Source organism: Spermophilus citellus (genome assembly GCF_964194105.1).
Source record: "Spermophilus citellus genome assembly, chromosome: 7".
In the NCBI taxonomy this organism is placed as follows: domain Eukaryota; kingdom Metazoa; phylum Chordata; class Mammalia; order Rodentia; family Sciuridae; genus Spermophilus; species Spermophilus citellus.
In genome coordinates this window covers 138180508-138203134 of record NC_138188.1, presented here as the reverse complement: position 1 = coordinate 138203134, position 22627 = coordinate 138180508, and the positions used below count along the sequence as shown (strand labels likewise).

The 22627-nt window shown below is 35.5% G+C and overlaps 1 protein-coding gene across 1 annotated transcript in view; it reads left to right on the top strand.

The window, feature by feature from the left end:
- The window catches only part of SAMSN1 (SAM domain, SH3 domain and nuclear localization signals 1), a 162217-nt gene that overhangs the window by 13705 nt on the left and 125885 nt on the right, over nucleotides 1–22627 (top strand). The window contains exons 3-6 of the mRNA XM_081301982.1: nucleotides 9912–9952; nucleotides 12906–12943; nucleotides 14640–14726; nucleotides 17464–17609. Coding sequence (XP_081158108.1) covers nucleotides 9912–9952; nucleotides 12906–12943; nucleotides 14640–14726; nucleotides 17464–17609 — 312 coding nt within the window. The remainder of the gene's footprint in view (nucleotides 1–9911; nucleotides 9953–12905; nucleotides 12944–14639; nucleotides 14727–17463; nucleotides 17610–22627) is intronic.

The window sequence follows — 22627 nt, the reverse complement described above, 5'->3', positions numbered from 1 at the left end:
CTGCCCTTGAGTACTTGTGTTGTTGTGTGACCCTCACTCTGCTATGTGACTTAATTTTAATTGAATATGGCAAAGGTGACAAGAGTGACTTCATAATGAGCTTACAAAAGCCTTGCTATGAAATTGCCATTATTACTTTTTTGGAATGCACATTACTCTGAAGCAAGATCCCACACAGAAGAGTCCCATGTGACAAGGAACAACCAGTAAGAAAATGAGGTTTTCAATTTCACAGCCTCTGGAAAATTGAATGTTGTTGACAATCATTGTGTGAGGCTGGAAAAAGACCCTTTCCCCAGCTGAAACTACAAATGAGACCTTAGTCCTTGGGCCAACAGCTTTTTGCAACCTTTTGAGAGACTACAAAACACAGAAATGAGTGAGATGATTTAGTCATAGAGATTGTGAGATTAAGAAATGTGTATTATTGTCAATCACTAAATTTTGGAATAATTGGTTGTGTAATAAAAAATAACTGATATAGAAATTTGAATTAATATAAATATTGATCAGGGTTATTCGTAGGTAATCCAATCCAAGCTGATTTAAGCAAAATAAAATACATACAAGTTACTCAGAGCTCAAAATTTTTGTAACTCTAAGCTTGCAGAAATTACTATAATAATTACTACTTCTGCCACAACCAGGAAATAGCCCAATCAAGAAGTCACCACTGCAGTGGTGGGTTCCAGAATCTATCTAAGTGTCTCTGTTGAGATATGTGACATTCAAAAAGACTGCTTGGGGGTAATGGAGATAACGGGGATTGGGGGAGGGGGAGCATGGGGAGGAATGGAGGAACTTTAGATAGGGCAAAGGGGAGGTGGGAAGGAGAGGGGACAGGGGTAGAAAGACGGTGGAATGTGTTGGACATCATTACCCCAAGTACAGGTATGAAAACATGAATGGTGTGACTCTATTCTGTGTACAACCAGAGACATGAAAAACTGTGCTCTGTATGTGTACTATGAATTGAAATGCATTCTGCTGTCATACATAACAAATTAGAATAAATAAATCATTTTAAAAAGACTGCTTGAGACAGGCACAATGGTGCATGCTTGTAATCCCAGCCACGGGGAAGGTTGAGGTTGGAGGATCTCAAGTTCAAAGTGAGCCTCAGCAACTTAGGGAGACCCTGTCTCAAACAAAATAAGGGCTAATGAAGTAGTAGGTCATGGTAACACACCCCTAGGTTCAATCCTTAGTACCAAAAAATAAAAAAATAAAAATAAAAAGGCTGCTCACACTTTGATTTTTCCCTATGTAGTCTATTAGTGTCTACAACTTGGTGCCTATGATAGGTGGGATCTGAACAGTCAGTTATAGCAGTCAGGATAGTTAGATATGTTTCCTCCCTTTCTTCCCTACCTTTTCCATCTCCTCTTTCTCTTCTTCCTCCTCCTTCTACATACTGATTTTCAGGTAAATGAATGATAGATGTCCATACACACACACACACACACACACACACACACACACTAACCAAATATATACAGAATAACATAAGAAATCATGTGATTAGATTCTGTAGTATAAATATCAAGAATAACGTCTGTAAGAATTGCCAAAAAAGAAATTTAAAAATAATACCATATAGTAAGTAGGAATACAGAATTTTGCAGGTCAACCAATATTAAAAATCCCAGCTTTGAAATTAACCAGCTATGTGATCTTGCATAAGTTCCCTAAACTCCTTAAGCTTTTATTTTTCTCTTACAATATGAGAAAACCATTTGTGTCCTCTTCATCATCAGGTGAGAATAAAAAGTGATTAGGTATTTCACATTTATGAGCACAGTGCCTGGCACAAAGTAAGTGATTAATAAGAGGTGTTCACTCTAGGCATGTAACTGTGGTTTGTGGTTTAATGGTGCAAGCTGCATGGAGAAAGTGAGATTTAAGCTGAGCTTAAGAAGGAAGAACTAGAGTCAAAATTGGTGAAAGGTTTTGATCTCACTCAGGGAGGCCAATACAACAACAAAAAGTGGTGAAAGGCAGGTGGGTAAGACACTATATTTGCACAGGGTCCTAGCACCTTTCATAAAAGGCCTTAAAAAGCACTTAGAGTCTAGTGCCTTATAAATGGATAAATGGATGTGTTGAAATGTGGCATGTCATCTTAGAATAGGTGAGTAATGGAGAGGTCAAGGTAGGTCACTCCCAGGTTGGTATTCTAACCACTTAACTGCATTTCTTACTTGGCTCCAAACTATTAAAGTTGGGAGTTTTTCGTTCTGCCTCCATATTAACATCAGCATTGACATAGCCATTAATAACAGAGACACTAAAGGAAGAAAATGAGATTAACAATGGCATCCCATCAGCTTGGTCTGCATCAAACTATGAACAAGAGAAGTCAGTGTCAAAACAGTGCATGTAATCCTTTCCTTCATTTCTGGATCTCATGACTTGCAACAAGCCAACATATAAAGCATAGGTTGTATTCATTAAAAAGACCACTTTTCTTCCCTGCTTAATTTTTTCCTATTATATGTATGATTGCATACAGCATATTCTGCCACCAATTTATATGTGACACTTTGGGTGGATTTAATTGGTTTTTCTCCCGTAAATAGAGATTTATGTTAAACTAAAATGGAATCAATAGATTAAGGTTAATTATGCCCTGTTCTCCTTTTTATTCCCTGGGCGTATGATACGATTACTAATTGAATCTAATGAAAGCCATAGTTATCTCTTTAATCATGTTTTTTAAAGAAAAATCTGTAAAGCAAAAAAAAAAAAAAAAAAAAAAAAAGTCCATTCCCACTTCAATTTTCTCTTAAAAGCTTTGTCATCCCTACTGGCTTTGGGTAGATCAGGAATCACAGCTTATTTCTACTGAAAGGGATTTTAAGTTTCTCAAATCTTCATTCTATGGATGTGAAGAACTGAGAGGGTCTTTGGATCTTGCCCAATTTATTTACAGGGGGCAACGAGCCAGATTTTGGAGGGCTGGTTTAGTTCTTTTCTATCATAAGAAGGAATTGATATTTTTACTCATCTCATTGTCAATCACTCTTCTTGCATGTTTGTTTGGCTTGACCTTGTTCCATTTGTGACTATGAGGATTAAATAAAATAATGATATAAGTGTCAGGAAACATGAAATGTAATATTATGTAATATGAGTTGTTCTTTCTCTATCTGAAACCTGGTGCAAATATAATCCCATAAATCACAACACATTTAGAGCTATTTAAGATAGCTCTCCCTTTCAAGAAATCTGAAAGGGATTTTTTTATTTTTGAAAAAAGAAAACTCTTTTATAATGCAAATAATCATCCCCTAGGTAACCTGTTTTGCCATCCTGGATATTTATAGTGCTATGAGAAGAGTTTGTTACTTCAGGATTGATGGACAGCTCACTTAGCACACCAGTAGACAAATGGCAAAGTTCATATGCAATTTACAAGCTCTATCCTTGATGGATTAGATATGGTCCCTGTGCATTCTCCAGGCACTACAAGCCATAGGATCAGCCCTGAGATGAGGGGCCGTGTGTGGATGCTATATATCACCCTCTTAGAGAAATCAGAATTCATTAGCTCTCAAGGATTGTTACCTCGAGACAGGAGCTGTGCGGGCTGGCAAGCAAGTCTCCTTTCCCAGCAGGATGAGCTGACTGTTGCTTTTTCTTGGTTTTATTCTCATGGGAGGATGAAATCTGTCTTTCCTGAGAAGCATGGCACTATTACGGTAAAAATCTGGGGGCGTCCAATTGCAGAATGTCATCTAAATTCATGGTTCCTTAAGTGTCTATTTTTAATTAAATGTGTTGTATTAAATTACTGAGCATTTCTAAATGATGATGGTGGTGGCATTCACAAAAAGACTCATGCTTTAAAACACATAATTGTGTGGTCTACATACTTGTCTTCATATAGTACTAAACAATTAGTATTTGTGCTTCAATAATGGTAAGCTTTCTGAATTATTTGTTTCCTAGTGACATATGGTGTTACATTTTCTCTGCATTTTTTGTAGCTGATCCTCTGGCCAATAGTGCTTATTTGTGAAATCTCTAATCTAGATGACAGATGAATTCTGTATCTTTGCAGCTAAGTTATAGTGCTATGAGAAGAACAATAACTTTATGTTGTCGTGGAGATACTAAGCATAAAATCTATTTTACCCCTTGCTAGTTATGTGATCTTAGGCAAGAATCTTGACAATTCTCTGCCTCAGTTTTCTTCTTAATAAACTGAGGAAAATGTGATGGTATAAACTGCATAGCACAGGTTTGAGGATTAAATGAATTACTAGTATGTAGAGCCCTTTGAACTTGTGTGTGTTCTACCATGATTGTTCTGCAAGTGAGTAAAGTCAAGACATTACTAAAGGGAAAACATTGAAGCCTGGTCACTCTTAGTCACTGACTTTTAACTAATTGTGCTCAGACTAGGCACATTTATCAAACTTCTCCTTTGTGACCTGTTCCATATCCTGGGAGAGTTCTTCATGGTGTTTTTTCCCACATGTTTATTGTCAGGTTCAGAGTCAAGACAGAGGGGTTCATGACTGATAGACTCCTTCATATTTGTGATCGCCCTCCCTTGTTTTTAGAACAGGGTTGATAGCTGGATACACATTCTTTCCTCACCCTTCTGTCTTCTGGTGCACTGCAAAATGATTCTTCTTTATTAACTTTGATGCATCCTAGTTATGCTCTTTGCTAGGTGGTCTTAGAAGTTTTAAAAGGGGACTGAGGGTGTAGCTTAATTGTAGAGCACTTGCCTAGCATGTATGATACCTGGGTCCAATCCACAATATCACAAAAAAGAAGAGGAGAAAGAAAAAATTAAAGAAGTTTTATTAACTGTTATATCTTTTTTTGGACATCTCTAGGAACTTTTGTTGAAGCACAGGAAGATGAGAAGTTTGGAAGTGGAATTTTTTGAATTACTGCACTATAATTTTAATAAAACCATTTTAGTTATGCAGGTGAATTATCTTTGTTCTTTCAAGAGATTGTATTGAAAAAGTAGAAATCAAATTACTTTAATGGAAATTCATATGCATATATACAAACACATATATACATGTGTACATATATATGTGTTTGTATATATGTTCAGTTCTTGCCTGATATCAGAATTTTATGTAACTATTAATGAAAAATTCACCAAATGAGAAATAGCACCATCTATAAGTATTTTTAATGTGCTTGGCATCATGCAAGGATTTAATGCAGATTAGCTTATTTAGCCTTCAAAATTAAGAAACTGGAATCTGAGAGGATCCTGAGATCAATAGTCATTGATGGTAGATAACAGAGAAAATTACTTGAAATTCTTCATTGTTTCCAAAATAGGGATGGGTACAGGAAATGGTACCTCAAAATGTGCCACCTTGGTATACAGAGTATTTTAAGCTAAAGGAAATTGAGAAAAAACATAGAAGGAGGAAGTTCTCTTTGACCTGCTTCTACCTTCTCGTTCCTAAAGTGGGTCATAGAGATCAATATTTTCCTTGCCCATTTCTCCCCTGAAGTAGGTCACAGAAACTAGGATTTCCCTTGCTCCTTTTCCCGGATGCTGACCATAAAACCTAAGAAGGTTACTCTCTGATATTCTCCCTTTCTCCTCTCTGGAAGGCTTTCTGGTCACAGGTATTCTGCCTTATCCCTGGAGAGAAGACATGTCACATAAAGAGTCTAGGAGGCTGAACAAAAACCCAGACCTTTTTAGATTCCCCCAGGATCCCACCAGTAGATCATACCTTAGTATCCTCTCTACCTCTGTGTGACTGTCCATAAAAATACACAGATTTCCCTAGAACTTTGGATTTTCATTTTTAAGTTATCCATCCATGCCATATATATATATATATATATATATATATATATTCTTTAATAAGTACTTTCCTTTTTTTAAATCTGTTTTTCATTATAGAGGTGCCAGCCAGGAACCTTGAAAGGTGAGAAAAGAAATATTTTCTCCCTTATAATAGTGTCAGTACATAGTAGATGCTCAGTAAATGTTTGTTAAACGAACTGCCAATGTAGGAATGAATGAATTGTACAATTCCAAATAAGTATAGTAGAATAATTTAATCAAGATAACACACTGCATGCATGACCCTAGGCAAGTCAATTTACCGTTTTAAGCCTCAGTTAACTCACTTGTAAATCAAAGGTAAGATCCCATCAGTTTCACAGTCTTAAAAATTCACCATGGGTTTTACACCAGTAGTTACTGTCAATCGTTTTTCTCTGGTATAGAAACACCTTTGATATTTCCATTAGCTAGAAAACAAGAGCTCCTAACATGTACTTCATTCTTCCTTTTGATGTTGTAATTTGAAAATGAGATTGGTAAACCAATAATGCAAGAAACATGTACAGATTAGTCTCAAGACCAAAGAACAGTCATCTGTAACTAGGGCCTGAGAATAGAAATATGATATTTGATATTTAAAATGTATCTCTTCTTTTAAGCGGCACCCTTTTCTTCATTTCTTTCACTCTCTCAATACATATATGTATACGTGTGCGTGCGTGTGTGTGTGTGTGTGTGTGTGTGTGTGTGTGTATTGATTTGACCTAGTTTCATAGTTATATAGAAATGCTTTTCTCCTGGAGCCTGCCTGCATGCACATTATGAATAACACAGGTTGAACATATTCCTTAGTTTCTGTTGATTCATTTGTAATAATGTGCCTATGTTTTATGTTTTTATAACCATTTCAAGGAGCAAAAATTAAATGAAGCCACAAATTCATCAGTGCATGAAAGGAAAGACCAATGATCAGTGCTAGGTTTAGGGTATAATAAAGTGAGAACTAACAGAAGTAAATTTTACCTGGTATTTATGGTAACTGTCAAATTAATGGACAAAATGGAATTATTTCACTGACACTCGGAAAGGGTGTCTTCCTTTTGGAGTTCAGACCATAAAAAACACCACGCATGTGTGCATGCACACACACTAACAGCTGTAGTTCTAAAAATAAAGCCGTATGGAGTCTTTCTTGACTTGCCCCTCCAGAAATAAAGAACCGGGGTCTGAACTCCAAAGTACCAGACAGTCTGCTTATGTAAGCAGAAGTCAGAGTGGGAAGGCAGTTTATATTTTCCACAGCTGCTTTAAGTCTAGCACAAGCAGTACTAAAAATTACTTAACCAGTTCAGTAGTAATCTACAACTAGGCGACACCCAGGGAACAAGCCTATTATTCTAATTAAGTAGACGTTGCCCTGTTTAAGTAATCCCCTTTCCTCACATAATCACACTTCAGACCCGAATTTAATGTGCTTGACTCCAGGCCCCTGAGGAAGCAGGCTGCCTAAGGAGAACTATATTAACTCTTTCATCTTTGCCGGAATGTAAAGAAGTTCAAATTTTTTTTTCCCAAAGTATTCATTCAAAGAAAATTTGTTAACAAAAGATCCCCAAATCTAAGCAGATTTATTAGAAGAAAAAAAATTGGATGACCCATTTCCAACAGAAAGAAGTGAATAGCCCCTAGAGAATGTGATAATATGTGTCCTAAAAATCTCTATCCATGGTTTCAGTCTTAGTCCAGATGTTCCCCAAACTCAAACCCAGAAGCTAATTGTTTCTCTTAGCTAATTGTTTCTCTTTCCCCACAATGCATGATCAGCAGTCACAAATCCTCAACCAGTTTCGTGTGTGTACAAACCTGACTACAAGTATTAATTTGACAAAGGATTCACTGGGTGAAACAGGTGACGGCTGGAATAATAAATACACCGTCGTCGCTCTGAGTTCAAGCATTCCAGGCTCAACTGCACATGAATTTTGTGAGCCATCTGGAATTAATCGGTTTGAGAGAAAAAAAGAACACAATGAAATACTGATATAATAAGCTGATAAGCTGACTTAAAAATACGGTGATTCAAATTTAAAAATGTAAGATGTATCTACTATTTTCCATTTTTCCTTTTAGTAGAGTCACCTTTTGTACTGGCTAACTCTAGACTCGATCCCTTTCTATTCTCACAAAAGGAAGAATCTATTTTAAAAATTGCAAGATTTGTAATCTCAAGAGAACAATCTAAACCCATAGAGCAAATGATTGGGTCTTGGGATAGTGGATTCTGACCATTGAGATATATTTGGCCCAGGAAGCATAGGTGGTATGAATAAGGAGCTTGCCCCTTCCTCGAGAATTCCAGATATATAGGACAGAAAACGTGGCTACAAAGGGGAATGTCCATGCTCTCTCCTGATGACCATTCCTAAACTGCTTAAGCTTGTGTGTCTGTTGATCTTGGTGAAAGAAACACAATTAGCTTCCAGACTGAGGCTTGGCAACATCTAGACCTGAAGAATTTCATTAAAAACCACCGTGGATAGAAATTGGTTACTTTTAGGACACATGATAACAAAGCCCAGAGAATTTAAGGTGTGGTCAGTTAGACCATTAACTCCTCAGAAGCCTGCTGACGTCTCAGCTCTCCACAGGTCTTAGTTCCTAACTCTCACATCCTTATATACACTCTACTCTGCTACTAGATGTCCTCCCTGGGTAATGCACACAGATTTCAAACTTGTCAAAACTTTTCCATAAGGTGGAGAACTTGTTTCATTATTCACTTTCAGTAAAGCACTGCTCAAAAACTGAAAAAAAAAAAAAGCCCAAGATATTCAAATTTATCCTCTGATTGCTCAACAAGAAATACAGTATGGGTTAGAGGAATGACCTCCTTAATCACTATGCTGGGGAAAGATTCTGATTTGACGCTCACAGGCTGATACCATTAAGCATTTGAGTAACAGAACCAACTTTACTTTTTAAATAATTTTTTATTTGTTCTTTTTAGTTACACATGACAGTAGAATGCATTTTGACATATCACACATACATGGAGTATAACTTCCCATTCTTGTGCTTGTACATAATGTAGAGTTATACTGGTCGGGTATGAACAAAGGAAAATTATGTCTAATTCATTCTACTGTCTTTCCTATTCCCATGTGCCTCACTTCCCTTCATTCTCCCTTGTCTAATCCAGTGACCTTCTATTCTTCCCTCCTACCAACTTTTCTTTTCCTGATTTTCTTTCACCATTCTTTGTAGCTTTGTATTTCTTATTCCCACTACATGGAATATTGTTCCAATTTTTTTAGTACAGTATGCAAATTTCTACCATATCAAACAGATCAAACTTCCCAGAACATGATGTGCTGTCTAAAATGCAGCACAAGTTCAGTACACATTTTTTGAATGAAGGATGGGATGAACAAAAGAGGGGTTCTCAAAGAGGCCTGGGGGGAATTTTAGCTCTTTTGAGGATGGTAGAAAATATGGTGACATATTCTTCCCCTAAATGTGTAAGGGATTTTGCAAACCATTCAGTTGCTCTGAAGAGAAAGGTCAGAAGAATCACAGATGATTTCAACATCCATAGGGTATTGTAATAAACTACTTTCCCTCATTGGCAAAAGAAGGTACCAGGCTGATGGTGTAGCTTGGTGAAGCAGCCCTTGGCTAGTAAGTGAGAGACCTCTGGGTTGGATCACCAGAACTGCAAAAAAAAAAAAGAAAGAAATCAAAAAGAAAAGATACTATATAAAGCAATTAGCATACTCTGGCATTCATCTCTCCCCTTGGTTTTGATGGTCTGAAGTTGTGAGGATTTAATTACATGCTTTGATTTAAAAGACCAGTTATGTTTTTGTTTTTGTTTAACTGGAAAGAGCTTAGAATGAGGTATAAACTCTAGTTAATAGGGAAAATACCCTAACATTCTTAAAGTTGCAAAGGTGAAAGAAGAAAACAAATAAAAATCTCTGTGACACATTACTGAAAAAGGAGAAAACACTCATCATTTTACTAGGTAAGACAAAATGAGCTGCACTTGATTTACACCACAAGGCTGAGCACTGTTTGAATTCTTTCTGATTTCTTAAAGTGGTTTTATTTTTCTTTATTTATTTTACAGGAAGTTTCTAATTCTGACAATGAAGAACCAAAAAAGAGAAAGTAAGTCAAATTTACTTTGTAAGTTTTATGTTCTCTTAGTCCTATAAAGTGGAATGTGACTATTTTTTTTTATTTTTATTATTATTTTTTTTTACTGTCCTGTGTATAACTCAGAAACCATTTCTGTTTATGCGATTGCATAAGAAAACTGTGTTATGCCATTTCTGTAGACAGGGATGTGAAAATTAAATTTTCAGAAGAAAAAATGTTTAAACTAGGCTCAGATTAAATTGGGAGCCTAGTTGAAAACATGTGTCTATTGGTGGCCTACTAATCTTCTAAAGAGTTCATCTAATCCAAATATGAGTGTGTTTGCAGAGTTTTGGGTTATTTAGGTCAGGCCCGGCTTTACATTCAGCACACAAAGCTGCCAGAGGACGTGACGTGCACATGTGGCACCAGGCAACAGAATGTTAACTAGTATGCAAGAAATACACAGGGGCAGGAAACTGGTTTAGCCGGAAACTTCCAGATCAGTTGCTGAGGATACAGAAAATTAAACTTCCTTGTGTCTTGGTCTGAGACCAAATTGTGAACTGGGTGAGTTTCTCTGGGTGCCCTCTTTCTCCACAGCCCTTGCCTTCTCCTAGCCCATGTGCTCTGTATTCCACATTCTTTCCTCCCTTTCCTGCTCAAAGCATTCTTCCAGTTGAGAAGTTGAGATTCAAACAAGCTCCATGCATTTGGCTTAACTCATGAATCCACAGACAATTCACAGTTCAAGGAGCCTGCCAGGCAGGGGGAGTTGTATTTTGCCAGTCTCAAAGTACTTAATCTGCAACATTGGCATTTTAAGCATGAGTTTAATCAAGTAAAAAACTGGCTTTGGCAATGCCCTTCTCAGTCTTCAAGCCCAACCTACCTAGCCTGTTTACCCATGGATAAGCAACTCACTAATTCTAGGTCAAACACTTAAACAAAATTGCAGTTGTTGGTTTATGATTAATGCGTTCACAGATTAGAGGATACCAAAGCATCAAGGGGCAGGTGGAAGATAAATTAAAGGGAAGGTGCCTGAGACTGACCAAATTATGCTTTTTCCAACAAAAGAATCTACTAAGGTGCTCCTCAGACTCTAACCAGTTAGAACAAACTCGAAGACTCTTTTGAGTTCCTCAATTGTTATTCCTGAAGGGAATAACATTGCATGCCTTTACATACCTACCTCATTTTGTTACAGCATAAGTAGCTTTTAGCCAAGAGATGGCCTAAGCATTTGGCATTAAAATTGTTAAGTAGGAAAGAAACTTACATATACAGGTTTTTGCTTACAACCTGAAGCTTTTTTTTTTTTTTAAAGGTAAATTTGGCTTTAGTTTAGTGACTACCGAATATCAGTAGTGGAAATCTGATGCTCTAACAAGGGTAGTTATGTGCATAGGATGTGAGTATGTTCATTCATGCATGAATCTATTAACAAAGTCGAGAAAGTATAGTCTTATACTTTCTGTTTTAAAACATTGTATTATGGAAAATTTCCATCACATACAGAGGAGGAGATGATGAACTCACATTGCCAAGTTTGAACAACTACTGTCGATCTTATTTTGGCTTAACTCATTTTACAAGCCCACCCCTATTTCCACTGTTTTGTTTTTATTTATTTATTTTTAATAAAGCAGATAGCAGCCATATAATCTCAAATTTCAATATATTCTGTTGTAAAAAAAGAGCTATTTTTTGAAAAGCATAATCAAAATACCACTACTTCACCAGAACAAAATAAGGAAAATAACATCATCTCACCAAATACACAGCCAATGTTTAAGTTTCTCTATCAGCCTTCAGTACTTTTCATAGATCGTTTGAGTCAGGATCCAAATAAGCTCCATACATTGCCTTTGCTTCATGTCTCTTAATTTATGTTTTTATTTGTTGAAGACACTGGGTTGCATGTCTGGAGGAATTTTTTTTTATTTTTAAAATTTTGCTGATTGAATCCTTGTTATAGTTTTTAAATGTCATTTCCTATATACTGTGTTTCTTGTAAATTTTAATTAACTCTCTAGATGTGATAAGATTCAAGTTTGATAAGCATATATATTTAAAAGCAGGTCTTTAGGGACTGTGAGCTTCCTGTTGCATTGCATTATCAACCACATTTTATAACCTCTGTTCTTAAGATGGTGGTACTGTGGGTACAGACTTTATCAGGGTGATCCATCCAGCACAATGTTGCCCATCAGTCTTTTAACTAAAAGTTTGAGAAGCAATTGGTGATTATTTCCCATATCCATTGTTTTTTGAGGGATTACATAATAATTCTATCAATTTGCAGCATTCTTTTTCTATTAAATAGAATTATAGTCTGTCCCCTGTAGTCACAAGTTCCATATCTGTGGATTTAATCAAGTGCAGATTGAAAATACTTTCAAAATTGTGCCTGTACTGAACATAGACAGAATTTTCTTATCAAGATTCCCTCGACAAACGGTTCAACAACTATTTAGATAGAATTTATATTGTATTAGATATTATAAATAATCTGGAAGATGATTTAAAATATACAGGACGATGCATACAGGTTACATGAAAATACTATATCATTTTATATAAGTGACCTAAACTTTGACACATTTTGATATTTGCAGTAGGGTTTAGGGAGTCCAGGAACCAATCCCCTGCAGATACTGAGAGAGGACTATATCTAGGAAAAAAAAAACTTTCTTCCATTACCTGCTCAGTTTATGTAGAAATGGTCCACTATTTTCTTTTTCAGGTTTTATGAATGTTAATTTTTTCATATTGCATGAAAAATTCCAGGTCAAAATTATATTTGTGTTAACAATAATTTGCACTTAGGGTCAAGAAAGTTCAAAACTGGAGTCAGACCTCCGAGGTAGAATTTAATTCTTCTCTCAAAGGCATTGAGAGATTAAACATTCTAGCTTGTTTAATTAAAATCTTATATATTAAATATAGATTTAAATGTGTGTTTCTCTTATTCTTCTAGGACATTCCGGAGATGTACATCTGAAAATAAAATATTTGGTTAGTGATTCATAAGATTACCTATATGAATGTTGTATTCTGTTTCCTTAAACTTTATTTTTTTCTGCTACTGCCGTAAAGCAATAATACATGATTAGTGGAAGTCATCTTGAGTTGTCTTGAATTCAATAGAATTTTAAAACATTTTATTCTAACTTTAAGACTAAAATAAAGAAATCATTGATTTATTTTGAATAATTTCCTTTTATATTTAGAAAGACTCTCTTTGATGGTTTATTAGTTGATTATCTTCCAGCTCTCCACATTTGCTTTGGTTGGCCCATGGTCAAAGTGACCTGTTAGAGATTCTTCATATCTTTGAATTTAGATGCAAATAAAAATGAAGCTGAATATAGTTTTAGTTGCAAAAGACTTTTCTACTGCGTTTCACACACCAGGATGTCCCTTTAGTTTAGACTATTATAACATCCATAGTAATAATAAGGGCAATTGGTTTGATTTGCATTTTAATTCTAAAGTAAAAATGTAATTCTATTAATAACTTTTAGAGAGTTAATGGGTCATCTCCCTCCTTCCTTTAAAGAATATAGGGAGCCAGTCATTCTAAATTCACAACGGCAAAACATCTGGATTACACAGTCAAGAATTCATTTTTTAGTGCAGTGTGTCACACCTATGGGGAACCCTTTCTCCTTTCCTTTTTTCCCACAGAGCCTATGAGTCTGGTGTCCATCCCCATTTCCTTCTTTTCCAAACTGATTTCCTGATAGGATCTGAAAAGCTCAATCTGATTAGGGTGATCATCCTCAACACGTGCATATTCCAAAGATATCTGCACTTTAATCAGGTTTGATGTTCTTCCAGCCCTGGCATTGATAGAGACTGTGCTTTATCTAATTCGTTCGCATCCTGTGGGCATTAGTTGTTAAATATTTTCAGTAGCAGATCTGGTTTGAATAGGATGTGGTATTACATAAAAGAAAGTAAGGTGAAATTTAATTTTCCATCAAGATCATTCTCACGGTCATCTATTCTATTTACACATACAAGATCAGGGATGTTTCCATCTTAGCAATTCTTGGTGATCATATTCGTTTTCTATAATCAAAACATGAAAGCAAATAGTGACTTTAGAAATAACACAGTATGCTGAATTTGTCTTCATACTTTGCTTATAATTACTTAAAAATATAACACATAATCTTTGGCAAAGAGATGAGAGGAGACTCTAGTTCTTCATCTGCTGCTGTTCTTACATGTTCAGGCCTTGCTTTAGGTACTTTAGATGTTGAAAGGGACCAGGCTAAGCAAATCATGATCCTTCTGCTCAAGCATTTTACAGTTTCATGAAATTATCATAACTCAGTGTTCTCTTTACATACTTATAATTTTGTTAAACATGTTGGGAAATGTGGAGGGTGGGAATATTTTAACTTATGTAAAAATGGTAATGAATTTAAGAAAATTACTCCAAAGAATAATGCAATATGATCTAGAAAGAAGTACTTGTATAATAGCATTGTACCACACATGCGTGAGTCCTTATATGAACAGTCCACAGGTCACCTGGGGCTTTCCATCAGAGACTAGAACTCTCCAGAATGGGCTACAGAGGTCTTTTAACGTATCACTTAGCAGGTTACAACCATGTGCTGAAATGGTTTTGAATATTTCTTATACTTACTCAATAGATATTACCATGAATTTTGCTAACTAATCTTCTGCTTTACTTTAGAAGGAAAAACTGTGAATGACACAATCTGGCAGGAACCCAGCAAGGCTGAGAATAATTCCCACATCAGAAGCCCCTGTCAGCTAAAAGGTAATTGCTAAATTTATTTCAGCTGACTTTGCATTTTTTCCAAAGTAGTTTAAAAGGCAGGTAAGAAAAATTTACATCTCTCACCATTAAATAGGGCATTGTGGTCCACTTACAAAGGAAAAACAAATAAGATAGCATGAGTAGTATTAGAACTTGTTGAGATGTCTCTCTCTATATAAATGGCATATATATGTATATTTATGTGCATATATATATATATATATATATATATGGTTATATACATGCAGTCACATAGATACACATATAAAAAGGAAGTAAAATCTAAGTTTCCTGTTGTAGCAAAAAGCAAAGAATCAATTACAAGTAATATTTGAAAATCTTTAATGTCCAAAATAATTTTAAAATTCATTAAAAATCAGCAAATAGAAAAACCCTTTAAAGATAGCAATATATTTAATAGTCATTATATTGACATTCTAAAAATTAATTTAGGAGAAATAACATTGATTATTAATGTAAAATTATGCCATTTCATAATTTAAAAATTCCCATGAGGAGGAAATTAGCAGTCAGATATAGAATAATTTATTAATAATAAATGACTTCATAATTAAAATTACTTAACTTTGGGAAGATAAATATTTATGTTAGTCAGATTTTCATCACTGTGACAAATACCTGAGAAAAACAACTTAGAGGAGGACAGAATTATTTTGTCTCACAGCTTCCGAGGAGGTTTCAGTCCATGTTGACTGGTCTCATTGCTTTGGGCCTGAGGAGAGGCAGAACATCATGGTGGAAGGGCCTGACAAGAAAAAGTGTGTCAGCTCATGACAGCCAGGAAGTACAGAGAAAGGAAGAAAGGGTCAAACAAGAAAACACCCCGTTGAGTTCTCACGGGATTCAGAGAGTATTTTGGGATGCAGAGCTGAGTGGAAACATGGATTTCCCCAGAACGTGTGTGTAGAGTGCTGGTGACAGTTGGAGAATAAAGAATTGCTGTTTGAATCTACAAGGTGTGTGGTGGCTCGTGATTTTGTGCCCAGCCAGACTGGGGCAAACACCCATCCAGAGGATTCCTCCATTGACATACTTCCTCCAACCATGACCTAATGCCTCATTTTCACTACCACCCAGTAATCCATGCAACCACCAATGATCATCCATTGATGGGATCAGAGTTCTTAAGATCCAATAATTTCCCAAAAGTCCCACCTCTGAACATGGCAGTATTGGGAACTTTAACACATGAGACTTTGGAGGACCTTCCAGATCCTACCCATGAGTTCACAAAGATAAACAAAACTATAAAAAGTTGGTCTATTTAGTATTCCTCCCAAGGTTATTGAAACAAGAAATGACCAGTAATACAAGGTATCAATAATTTAAAAGTTGTTGATGTTTAACTAAAAATATTTTTTAATATTTTGGGACAAAGGGAATTTTAATGTATTTTTGCAGTTAGGACCTTAATACTTGTTTGATTCTATATTCTGTTAAGATTTTTTCACTTTAGTTTTCCACCAAGCTCTTAGGTTTATAAATCAATTATTTATGAAAATAATACTTTTCCTTTGAAATATTTCAATTTTATCCAAGGTTAAGTAACATTTGGCAAGTGATTTTAATTAAATTTTTAAAGATTTAAAATTTTCTCTGTAATAAGTGAATTAAACATTTCAGGATTTTAGGAAATATTTTCTTTTAATTACAACAAAGGGAATGTTTTAATGGTATCATGTTTTCATTAGATTCTGTCTTCTGATGAATGCCAGTTATATTCATCTATATAACTGGCATTCGTCTGAGTCAGTCAAACATTCATCCATTTATCTGTCATTTTGTCTATTCATCCGCCTATCCATCCATTTATCCTTCCCTCTAACAAGCACCTGTTATAATTTAAATTATTATTTTTTGATGATTTATGGTTAATGAAGCTATAACTGTATTATATATTTTTTTCACTTTTATTTTTTTATTGATTATTTAAAGCATTACATAGCTCATGATATATCATCTTTCATACATTTGACTCAAATTTTGTTTTGAACTCCCATTTTTACCCCAAATACAGATTGCAGAATCACATCTGTTACATATTCACATTTTTACATAATGCCATATTAGTGACTGTTGTATTCTGCTACCTTTCCTATCCCCTACTATCCCCCCTCCCCTCCCCTCCCCTCCCATCTTCCCTCTCTACCTCCCCTGCTGTTGTTCAATTCTCTCCCTTTTTTTCCCTCCCCCTTGCCCCTCATAACCTCTTATAATTTTATGTATCATTGAAGGTCTCCTACTATTTCCATGTGCTTTCCCTTCTCTCTCCGTTTCTCTCCCCCCATTCGTCTTTGTTTACTGTAGTCTTTTCCTCATGCTCTTCCTTCCTGTTCTGTTCTTAGTTGTTCTCATTATATCAAAGCAGACATTTGGCATTTGTTTTTTAGGGCTTGGCTAGCTTCGCTTAGCATAATCTGCTCTAATGCCATCCATTTCCCTGCAAATTCTATGATTTTGTCATTTCTTAGTGCTGCATAATACTCCATTGTGTATAGATGCCACATTTTTTTTTATCCATTCATCTATTGAGGGGCATCTAGATTGGTTCCACAGTCTAGCTATTGTGAATTGTGCCGCTATATATTATTTTTAATTAAGAAGTTTGCCATAACTTCCTTTAAGTATTCAATTTTCTACAATTGCCATTGTAAGAAATGCTGGCTTTGTTTTACTTTTTACATTTAGTAGTAATGGGCAGGTAATTCTGTTATAGTTACTCTGACAAAACAGCAAAGGATCTTGACCTCAGATGAGGTGCTTCTGATTGATGATCTTTTCTTTGTCAAAGACGAAGAAGAAGAAGAAGAAAAAACACTAGAAAGCTTTTACAGAATACTTCCCAGCTTTGCTATTTCTCAGGTTTTTGAGTGTTCATGTACATTCAGGATGTGTGTGTGTGTGTGTGTGTGTGTGTGTGTGTGTGTGTGACCAAGAAATTCAGCCCACATTTCAGCAGTAGCAGTTGAGTCACAGGACATTACCTAGGGATTAATGCTGTGCTGGGAAGAGTTGATGGCCTGAGACCAAGGCTGTCGGTGACATTATAAATTGAAGGGAGAAATTTAGTGGGGGAGGGAGAACCACAAGTTGTGGGCTCAAATTTTATGGGTGTAGTAGCTTCATTTGGATGTCTCAGAGTATTTCTAAGCAATTAGTGCCCTACATATCAACCCATAATATTTCTTTCTCATTTTAAATAGTACTTTTTAGCAGTAGTTGCATAATTACTTAGGAATGGTTTACTGTGCCTGAGGATAGGCAGTCTGGAATCTAGTGACATGAAGATGGGAAAGTGCATCCTTGTTGTTATCATTGTTATCATCTATAGCCCCTGATTTTTACTGAACACTAATGATGAAATTATAAAGACAGACACAATAAAATAGAAGAAGAAAATATATAGAGAAAATAATGGTAGGAGAGACATTAAGGCTTAAGAAACCTTACAACCTCAAAGACCAAAATTTCAAAATGGTATTTCTACATGACACTCATTCTATTAATAGCATGTACCCCTAAAGAGTATTGGGATTTGATGCAAAACTTGCATAGGTTCTATTTAGCAGAGGATCTGTGCCTGTCCTTTAAATCCTTACAGATATTAACATAGCTTCACAACATGGCTATGCTATATCTGGCAGAGCAGAGAGTAAGTTGAGTGGCAGAAGCCTAATATTCTTTCTTTATTTTGTCCATTTCCTTTTTCTAAGAAGAATTTTGTTTAAACCTACATGCATTGTAGTAAGAGACTACCTCTGTAAAATAAATATAGGGTAAATATATTGCTCAGGACTTTGCCACTTAAAAAAAAACCCAAATAGCTTAGGTGTCAAGGCAAATTAATCTCTAATTTATGTTAATTATATTTCAGCATTGTAAACAGGGATAATATTCATTGTTTTGTAAATTGATTTCAATTCTAAAGTTTTTAATTTATTTTGGCTTTTGTTTTATGAAAGAAAACTGAGAAAAACAAACTTTTGAAAACTATGAATTGGAGTTCACTGAAGATCAAGTTAGAATTTACATAAAGATAGATTCAAGAACAAGGTTTTCCTACTTCATACCAAAAATTACAAAGAATGAAAGCAAAGCAATATTTTTAAAAATAATGAAAAGGAATCAAACCATTTGGGCATGTAGTTGATTTTATAGTCAATATGACTATGATAAACTATTCCATATAAGCATTTGAAAAAAAAATTGGCATGTAAAGAAATAATTGGCACATAAAGGAAATAGGAATTGGAAAAAAAAAGACATGTAAAGGAAATAAAGGAATAAGAAACAAGGGCAGGAAACCATGGTTAATAGTAAAAGCAGTGTTAACTCCATTCACACTACTGCAGAATTACTTTAAAAATAAATCCTCTTTACATATGATCTTGTAAAATTCATTCTCAAAAGAAAACCCATGGGGAGAACAGTGGTATTCTTAGGGCCTTCTATCATGTGAATGCTATTGGTTTGAAACCTTCATTCTGTCCTGAATTTTACTCAATATCAATATTTGGCCAGCCTCTTTGAAGTAAGCATATAAATGTTTTTGGCTTGATTTTTAAGACCTCATTAATTCTTTTCTCCTCCTCCTCCTCCTCCTCCTCCTCCTCCTCCTCCTCCTCCTCCTCTTCCTCCTCCTTCTTTTTCTTTTTGGTCTGATTCCTAATACCCTCATTTTAAGACAATGAACAAAGTCACAAATATATTTACTATACTGGATAATATTTTGGTAGCACACTTTTCTTTTTCTTTTTCTTTTTTGGCACTGCTGGGAATCAAACCCAGGACCTTGCATGTGTTAGTGTTCTATCACTAAGCTACACCCCAACCCTACACATTTAATTTTAAAAAATAAAGAAAATGTTTTGCAAGAGCAGGCACTTCAACTCTGACTAGACTGCACTATAAGAGGAATGGCAGAGAGAAGAGCTATTTCACAACTGAATGTCCACTTATGATGGCTGAATGAACTCCCTGAGCAAAGGCTACCTGCACGGGAGGCAGCTCTTAGACTTCCAAGGAAGCTCTTCTGAATTCAATAATGGCAGCATTTAGAGATCCTGTTTTTTGTACAAATAAATGTTGAATCTTGGATCCTTAAATTATTTACATGAATTCTTCTTAGGATTATAGTTCCCTATTTGAAAATTATTATAGTCAGATGTATCCCTATTAGAATTACCTAGAAGTTAATTAGAAATAAAGATAGTTTTCTTTAACTCATCCAGTTTATTTTTCTGCATATTCATTTGAGGGAAAATTTGAGTATCGATTTTTATGTGGGATGGTGCATTCCTATGCATACAGATGTTTATGATCCACTATGCAGTTCATGCTTGTTCTGGTGATCTGTTGCTCAAACAAACCACACTAATATTTAGTGATATAAAACAATATTTTTAAGGCTCATGAAATTCAGACAGATATCAGGAATTCAGTGAGAGCAGTGCTTCTTGATATGATGTCTGGGACTTCATTTGGGAAGACTTGAATGACTGGGAAGACATTAAAAGTTTGGTGAATGATCATATAGAGGCTTCTTCACTTACGTGTCTGGCACTTGATCTGGGATGGACTGGGCTCAGCTTGGACACTCATCTGGAGAATCTATATGTGGCCTCTCCATATGACTTCAACTTCTCTGGGCCTAATGGTTAAGTTTCAAGAAGAAGCAACAGAAAAAAAGTTTCATTCCACAACAAGGGAAAAAGTGTTGGGAAATGAGCACCTTAAGAGATAAGACAGAAACAATAAGTCTTCTTCTAACCTAGCCTTGGATGTCATAAAGCGTCACTTCTACCACATTCTACTGTCACTAGTGAGTCACTAAGTTTAGCCTAAATTCAATCAGAGGAGACTCGAACTCCATTTCTTGATGGAGTAGTGACAGGTCACACTGCAGAAGAGATATGTGTGTGGCCATCTTTAGAAAACTCAATCTGCATATTGCCTAATTTAGCTATTGCTCTTTGTCACTCTTTAGACGCAAACTACTCCTATGGTTAAAAATGCTATCTTTATGGGGAAATATTTTGGAAATTTGTCAACACACATTATGGTTAATCTTCATAAAATGCAATTATCCTGATGTCCAGCCTTAGTCCCAAACCCTAACAGGCCCCAGTTTTCTATAGCAGGAGTGAAAACTGGTAATTCTATCATTGAATTTATTCCAAAGACAAGTTTGTTTGTGGCCATTTGATATTTTAAAACTCAGAAATTTTTACATTAAAATCCACATATTCATACTTGTTTGAAAAACATGAGGGAAACTGAAAATCCTGGACACAAAGTCTCAGGAGAGTTCATTTAGAGAGCTGAAAGCCATGACAACCTTTCAGCTGGTGAATTGGCCCTCTAGCTCATGATAGCACATCCATTGTCTCCTTGAGCAATCCACTTCCTGTAATATTTGCAAATGGTTGTATTTGCAACATTGATCTCCAAATTCTTGCACCTGATACTGAGGGACCATTTAAATTTGGCCACAGTTACCCACACGGTCCTTTCTCTTCATATAGCATATCCAGAATTGCCCTCATGGAATAACGGATCTCAATCTCTTAAACATGGTCCACTCATTCTGTACTATAGGCCCGTGTTCAGTGCATTTGTACAAACACTGCTGAATTTGTAATTTTCCTTTTTCTTCCACCTTGCCTTAGAATACATACTCTTCAAGCTTTCATGCGGGCCCTGACTCTTGCATAAGTACCTCAGGTCATAATAATCTCATCCCATCCTATTGTGTCTGAACCACTCATTGTAACCACCTTGTATTATTATGTAAGTTCATTGTACATAATCACATCCAATTTCCTCAGAGAGAGTACAGATTCTAGAGTACAGGAGGCCACTTACCTTTGTCCATACTTAAAGCAATGTCTTGAGAAGGAACTCTTCAAAATTCACTTCAAAGGGATCAAAAATAAATAGAGAAAGAAATATAGGGAAGAAATATTGTCTTTTGAAACTGCAGAAACAAACAAAAAACAGGTTGCAAAAATCACAACTTTTGGCATCCTGACCCAATGATAGAATATCTTGTTTGAAAGAACCACGTCACAGAATCAACTCATCTTAAACTTAAGAGTCCTATTGGAATCCTATAACATAGTGACTTTGAGTTTAAATATTCAGTTATTGGTGCAAATAACTCTGACACTATGAATTTAACCTAAGTTTTAACTGAAACATATAAGGGGAATTTGAGGAAAATTCTGTTCTCACTGTGCATGGAGGATAGGCTTCACTTCAGTGCACAATAGGGAAAAAAGGAATTGTGGAAAATTCTAGCAGTGATTCCAAGTAAAAAGGAGTGAAGGTGAAGAGAATGTTTACTTGTTTGGTGGCCAGGTGATTTTTTTGTGGGTCACAGTCTCCTCATCTGTAAAATAAAACAGATTAAGTAACCCATAGTTTTTTCCTCTTTTAACACATTATATAATTCAGATTTAAATAAATGAAGCTCTTTGTAAAGGGTCTGAAAAGGAATTGCTGTTATTTTTGAAAAGGTTTCATTTAGCTACAAGCAAATTCCAAAGCTTTCACTAAAGTCTGCATAGAATAATTTTGACATAAATAATTCATGCTGAGAAGACCCAAGCTAATGAAGCTCAAAACGCCAGAGGTGGATAGCTTAGTTTAACAGAAACAGGTGAGGTGATAACAGCAGGGAATCATAGTATTTTGGAGTTTCAAGTGGCTTTTGTAACTAGTGTGCTATCCTTTTATTACCAAGAGAGATAAAAGTCCCCAAAAGATTTTGTGGCTTGCTTAAGGACACAGCTGGTTGGTGGCATTTTGAGTTTTAATTTTGTTATTTCACGATTTTATGTTGATCTATTTCTTATAAAAATAGTACACGTTTAAGAAAA